The 7,655-nt window shown below is 29.5% G+C and overlaps 1 protein-coding gene across 1 annotated transcript in view; it reads right to left on the reverse strand.

Annotated features, from left to right (window-relative positions):
- Positions 1-7,655, reverse strand: part of LOC119834649 (ATP-binding cassette sub-family G member 1) — a 35,828-nt gene extending 28,173 nt beyond the window's left edge. Inside the window, exons 1-2 of the mRNA XM_038359072.1 lie at positions 7,499-7,655; positions 2,482-2,957 (exon numbers count right to left, since the gene is read on the reverse strand). Coding sequence (XP_038215000.1) covers positions 2,482-2,626 — 145 coding nt within the window. The 5' untranslated portion in view covers positions 2,627-2,957; positions 7,499-7,655. The remainder of the gene's footprint in view (positions 1-2,481; positions 2,958-7,498) is intronic.

Consider the following 7,655-nt stretch of genomic DNA (forward strand, 5'->3'; position numbering starts at 1 on the left):
ACAGATTCGAAATTCAAATGTAATATTTTTTTATAATTAAGTGTAACAGTATTTATGGCCAGACTAAGTATAATTAAAAATTTGAGACAGGTGTGAGGGAAATTACTTGAAACCTACTTACATACATTATTGTAAGTTGATTTATTACCAAAAAAAGGTGAATTCAATTTTAAATATTTATGATTGTGAATCTTATCAACTCGTTATGAACCTTACGTCAAAGAGCTTTATCTATATACATATTTATATAATTACCCTTTTAGTATATCTCTACTAATCGTTATTTCTACAGCATTCAAAATAAAGTCTAGTCAAAATGTATATATGCAGTTACTTTTATGAATCAAACAGGTTCAATTGCATGTAACCCACTAACCTGCGATTGCTTTCCACTTGTCACTGATCTATTCATGTTTGCCTGCCTTCGTTCGTATACTTCACGCAAAGATTTCACGTTAGGTAAGAATTTGTGATCTATAGAGATTTTCCCGATTGAATGTGTTGCATGAATATGAGGTTAATGTCTTCAATTACCTACATATTTGCTCTGTCATGTACATTTAAGCATATAAACATACAAGCAGACCTTCACATTTAAAATACGTTTTAAAGTTTTAACAACACAATTGACAATCACTAGCCATAACAAGCTTTAAAAATACGAGATCTCGTTATGATTAATGTCATTAATATTCAGACATTAATGTATTTTTAACTGAAAGTAATCGAATGAATAAAAAAAAAACTTATACATGACAAGCACCATTCGAATTGTTGAATGTCTGACTCAGACATCAGGCCTGGTAATCAGCCTGCCATTGTTTTAGTTATGGATTTTTTCAATATCTTGGTGTATAAGCGTTTAAGCTTTAGAGGGAATGTTAGATGGTAATTCATTAATAAAAAAAGGTATCCTAAAATGCTAATTGGATGTGTTAATTTTGCCATTTGTCTACTAATTCCGCATTATAATCAATTAACATACATATAAACTGTTACGATATGAAGTTGGATTACACAGATTGATTGGAATGTTGCAATCAACCTTCATTACTGAATCAGTGCCCTTTATCTTAAAACGCGTGTTATGTTTGAACAACTGTTTGTATTGCAATGTGTGTCTAATATGTGTTTATATAAACTATGGTTGTAAATACTGGATTTTTGGCTTTATATCGGTCAAGGTCACTCATAGGAAAATAAAGCTTAAATATTAATTTTCTAAGTACCGATTGAATTATTGTTAAGTAATTTATTTGCTTGGAAACATTTCGATTCTGGAGAGCGAAAGTTATAATTAGTCATACGCCCTATGTACATTAATGTACCTATTTAAAGAAAATAGTTAATATTTTTAAAGGTGGTCTACAAATCCGGCCAAAATCTACTATGTTGTCTCAGTTATTTATTCGTCACACAAAAATGCGGTAAAATGAAAAATGATATTTCCTCCTCACATTAAGACTTTTTTTTATTCCCAAATTTTAAGAATTGCGAAAAACTGTATACGTAGTATATATACTTATGTATGTGAAAGACATATAATTTCATATGCGCTCGTGCGCAAGATGTTAGTCGAACACATATCGATTCTTATCGTGGTAATAATGTTTTGATACGGAGTCGGAGAAAGATTAAGAAAAATCGCTCTCTTTTACAAGACAATGTGGTCAAGGATAAAATGGTATTTCAGATCAAATAATATAACAAATATGTATTAGTATGTTGTAATTATTATTACCGCGCTTGTGTTTTGGTAAATACAGTGCTGATTTAATTACATGCTTTTGTTTCCATTCTCTTGTAATTTTATATTAAACTGTAAAGCATTGACGACATAACCATACGGTAAACTTAGATATTTATTGTTCATAAAATGATCCTCATCCATGTGTCACTCTTTCGAGTACACAATGATTGCGTATCCGTCATAATGCTGTATATTTATCCCTATGTTGGTATAGCCAAACGTTTTAATAATATTAAACTTCAAATATTTTATCGAAAGTATATGCAATATGTAATACACTTGTATTTATTTTCAATTTGTTCATGAATACGCAATTTTTTAAACTTTAAAAATGTTTTGAATGTCAGAATAATAATTCACAAATTAAATGGTATCCGCGTTGCATTCAGCTCAATTGACATAAATGAAACCAATTAGTGCACGTCTTATTTCAATTGAAATTTAGTCCTCGCATATATGTGCTTACTGTTACAAACGTACGTAAAATACGTTGAATTAAAATTGTGTTTTTGCAATAAAACCATCAACGCTATGTCAAGAAAAACTAATACTCGACCTGTCCTCATCAAAGAAGGTCAAAGCTTCACAAATATTCTTAGATTATTAAAATAACTTGGTGAGCTCCTATTTAATGAGCAAAAAGTATTCTTGAGCTGGTTTGTGTACTTATTAATATAAGCGAGTAAATAACGTTATAGATAGAGAAATGTTTGTATTGTAAGTTCACTTACCGAACCACATTTTTTGTAGAGAAAGCATCCTGATGGTACATGTTATATTCTTGAACTCTAACCGCACGGAATTTCTTGGTAATAACGGTACAATATTGTTATTGCATAGTGCTATACACGAATCGTCTGCGACGCCGGGCGTCATTTTGTTATCACTTTTATCACAAATTCAAAATAAATACACGATAAACTGCTATCTAATACGCATCACGCACGCAAATACAGTTTTTCTCAATGATGTAGACTAAACTGTGAGTCACAGAGCGACGCAATCTGTAAAATGAGTACCACGCATGCGCAGTTTACAGCGCGCGCTTTCAGCTGATAGGTCTGTTGCCTATGGTTCCTCACAATTGAATGTCAATGACTATTAACCGCATTCGTATAGTTATCTGTATTGTTTTTTGCGGGAAACTTCTGGGTTGTATGACCTCGGCCTGTGATCGAGTTCAGCTTCAATAATCCGTTTGTCTAACCTGTAAACAAAGGAAATGTCAAGTAAACATCGGTTATCATTTGTATAAGTCGCAAGTAATTAATTTGTCTCACTTAATATATGAATTTAAATTTTAACCATTCATTATTTGATGTAAACATTAAACTTTAATAAAAAAAATATATTCCCAAAGATTTTTTATTAAGTAAAACGAATTTGCTTATTTTCAAAATAAAGGCTCAGATTCTTATATTAAGTTTTTTAATGATTTAACTTTATTTTATAACATATAATGGTAGTCGCACATTGTTTCACGTTTTCTTTTTTATTTACTAGATGTAAAACTTTTAAATTATTCTACAATTGTCTGGTAATTAAAGAAGCCAAAAAAATGATTATATGTAAAATAGATTAATCGTAATTTTCGTATCAATATTATCCTAGTAAACATAATAGTTTTTTGTGTAAGTTGTAATTGTTGAGACGGATTACCTTATTATTATTATTAGCAATCATTTAATTCATATTCTTATCAATTTCGCAGGTAGGTACCTACACATTCAGCATACATAGTGATAATAGTTATATCATATACGTATATTAATTAGTCGACCTTGAACACATTATTAATTCGATTATCTCTTATATTTCCACAGATGAGGTGAAGTGTGATTGTGAAAGGTAATAATAATATCTGGTTGCATCAAGTTGTTTCGAAGACCAGAGTTTTCGTAACGGAGCCGTGAATGGTACAATATTTGAGCAAATATTAGTTTTGTCGCCATTCTCCAACGGTTGCCGAAATCTTAATACATAAAGACTAGAGACTGAATATGGGAACGAGTTTATGAATTTTATGAAAGTTTTTTTTAATTTTAATATTTTGTAGACGATAAAATAAATAAAATTGTGCATGCGTCTGGTCAGCTGGTTAATGAGTACTGAAAATTATGTATTTTTTGTCCATGTCAATTTACAAATTACCAAATTTTATGTGCTTCAATACTAAATAAATTATATTTTTTACAATTATCATATTTCGTTTCTTTATTAATCTTTACTTTGTCTATATTATCTCTTATCTATACTATTTTTGTCACTTCTTTTAAATAAAAAAGAAAAAAAATGAGATTCGAAATTCGAACTGCTATTTAAAAGTATTTATTTACAAATTTGACTGAGATATTATAGATATATTGTATACATTAATAAATGAAGATAGATATAGATTTATTCATTATAATATATACTTGATACCATGATAGAATGAAAGATGCATTTTGATGTCGTTAAGTGCAGTTAAATGAGTAGGGAAAAAGTTCAAATGGACACGGGCCTGAGTGAAGGGGTCGCTTGGTTAATGACCTGGTTTTTTATAACAAGAAACTAGTTCCACGGTTAAATAAGGCTTTTGTATCAATGTGTTAGATCATTCGACTTAACACCATGGTTGCAAAGATTTATGTGGTCACTTCCAATATCGTAAGACATATATTACCCAATACGGAATATTTGCATATTATTGCCTTTGGTGAAGAAAAATATTTTGCTACGCCTGGTGTTTTACCGAACAGGGTCACTGGAGCATTGCGCCGTCGGCTAAAATATTGCATAAACAATATACGTGCAGGACTTATTCGATTTAAAAAGAGTATGTTTAATAAATGTCAAGAATTTACGGACGCTTGTAATTTTCAATGGACAAATTTAATTTTAAAATTAATCTAATCAGTTATATGTATATCGTTATGTAGATATATCTATCACCAGGTTCACTTATAACTTATCAAAGAACAGTGCAAAACATCGATCGATTTATCTAATAATTATGTCATTAGATGATGACCATGGATTGATGTATTTGTTGCAATCTAATATGCTTAAAACTAGCGGTTCTCTCCGGCTTCACCCGTGGTGTGTTTGATTTTATATAATATGAGAATCTTTCTTTTCGAGTTCTCGAGTTTTACTCTCAGCAGCACATTTGGTGATTAATTTTTATATATATAGATTAGCTACGTTTCATTAAAATATTATGTGATGTGCTTATGTATTTCTTACTGACTTTTTTTCATATTACGTAGCTTCGAGTCTGATTTCTCTTTGAGAAAGATTTTCGTTGACTTAATTACATTATGTACCAATATGAAGAAAAATGTCTCTACTAGGCCAACTATATATCTAGCAGCTATACGATATTTTAAAAAATGCTAATGAATGAATAGTAATGAAATTAATATGTTATAACACGTCATTATAATATTTCCCATTAGCAAGCATATCGCATTCGACATAAATATCAATTTATATTAGACATTGCATCCCATTGTTTTGCATTTTAATGATATCAAACCGGATTGAATTGTGTACTTGTAAAATAATTGATAGTGATGTGTATTAATATTCAATTAGCGCATTTAATGCAGTGTTTTATATTTTCATCACTGTTTCGTCATAGGTCTATCTGTTTAATTACGTATACACGCAATTATTTAAAATTTCGTGAAAGTTATGGTCTTAATTTACCGATATAAATCTTCAATTCCATTAAACATTTATGGACTGAATAGCAGTAGAGATTTATAGTTTCCCCAAAGAGCGATTTTGAAGGAATAGATTATTAATGCAAATAAAATAAGTTTATTATGCAAGCATATTGTATACTGTTGACTTTACGAAACAACATCTAATAGAATATAATTGTAACAATAGTCGTATTTTTATTGTGTTCAATAACAAATGGTCTGTGAGATTTTCCGAATATTCTCTATTTGGATGCGTAATTATAATAAATTGTATACAAGACAGATTAAAACGTATGACGTCGCTCTTGACCCATTTTATAATCGTAATTTATGTTTTTGCCGGGTATCATCAGCTCAGGGCCATGGTACAATCATATAAATCTATCTTAAAATCGAAAGTTTCAGATGTTTGAAGAGCAATCCGCGGGATTAAATATGTTAAAATCTTTATCATAATATAGGAAGTACATATCGTATTTGTTTTTTCCTTTATCGTGTTCCTGATACTTCCTACCTCGATATCGATGTGCTTTGGATAATGGCGTACAAACAATAATAATTAGTGTGTTTTAGTTTTTATGAATTTTGGAACAATATAAGTTAATTTGTTATCTGTATATACATACGTCTTTGATGGGTGATAGCTTACTTTATATATGATAGATAACTTTCTTTTCTTTAATTGGGCGTGTTTTGTTATTTACTTAGAAACATGCTTTGACTACAGAAATATTTAAATAATTAATTAAAGTCTATACATGTCATAGTTGACTTCCTCTGTTTTTTAGCATGTATGAAAAAATTAATTTTTTTTTTTGCTGATATCCAAAGATTGCTGACGAAACGTGTGCGACTTTTATGGATGTGTTGATAAAAAATAATAAACACTTGTAAACTGAGACGTGTTCTCATCAATTTCTATCAATTTAATCAATGCTTTGTAATCTTAATAGGTTGAAAAAATATATTGTCTAATTACTTAACTCTGCCATTTGATGTCATGTTTCATTTACTTTAGTAATGAAGATTCTATGCATAGAAAATGTTACATAATTATTCATAAAAAAACAAATTATATCTACCTTCATTAAATTTATTTGTCTGTTTACCTGATAAATACTACTAATCAGATATGTTACGTGAGAGTATAAACAGAATTAGAGACGGTGATTCTAAGAGTATGTACGTTTAAATTTTTATTGCAAATGAGGTATTATTAAGCAAATTTAATTATTTATTTCTTATTAATTACGGTTTTGCTAATCGGAATCTTAATCAAGATTAGTATTCCACATTAAAAAACAATTACTGATATGAACCATTTGAAAATAGAGTGACTACCTATAAATTTCTTTACTTGTATTGTAATTTCGTAGATAAGTTCGCTTATCAGAATTAAAAAAGGGATAATTCTCAAAAGAGTATGCAACTACATAAGCTATTGCTATTATAATTTAAAGAGTCAATAATAATTTTTTGACAGTATATTCCTTAAGACACGTTGCAATAAAAATTGTTGGTTTACTAAATATTTAATAAAGCTTTATTGAAATAAAAAAATTCTAAGTAAATTTGAAACTCCTGGATCAACGTGTAGGATGTTATAAAATATATTAGTATAATATCCCATCCCATGGGATCTTAAGCCTTCCATAATCTTAGTCTCTCTTCAAAATTCAATATATATAAATTCAGCACAAACAAAATCTAGCTAGCTAGCAATTCTTGAGAATAGCAAGTTCAAATAAACAAAATCAGCTTTATATTATTAGTACAGGTAAAGATATTTCCAATTAGTAATGTATTATGTCAGAATTACCGGTCTCTGACATTAAAGAAAGTTACACAATTATTAAAACCTTGTGCTATAAATTTTGATATAGCCTGTTGTTTTTATTTGCAATAGTAAGTAGTCCAAATAATTTGCAACCGAATGAAGAAAATATTTGCAATAATAAGTTAAGTGTTTTAATTAACAATTAATCGTGTTTTTACGCAAAAATTATCCAGCTACACGTCCCTAAATAAATATGTATTAAAATTATATGTACGTTACCGAAAAATGTCATCCAGGTACAGAGATAACTTTCACACAGTCGAGTTCAATATGAAATACGTGTCTAACCGCTGGTAGCGCGGGAAAATGAATCACACACCGCGTCTTAACCACGTGCTGCATCGAACACGACTGAATCTGAATTTTATCGGTATTC

Source organism: Zerene cesonia, chromosome 19 (assembly GCF_012273895.1).
Source record: "Zerene cesonia ecotype Mississippi chromosome 19, Zerene_cesonia_1.1, whole genome shotgun sequence".
In the NCBI taxonomy this organism is placed as follows: domain Eukaryota; kingdom Metazoa; phylum Arthropoda; class Insecta; order Lepidoptera; family Pieridae; genus Zerene; species Zerene cesonia.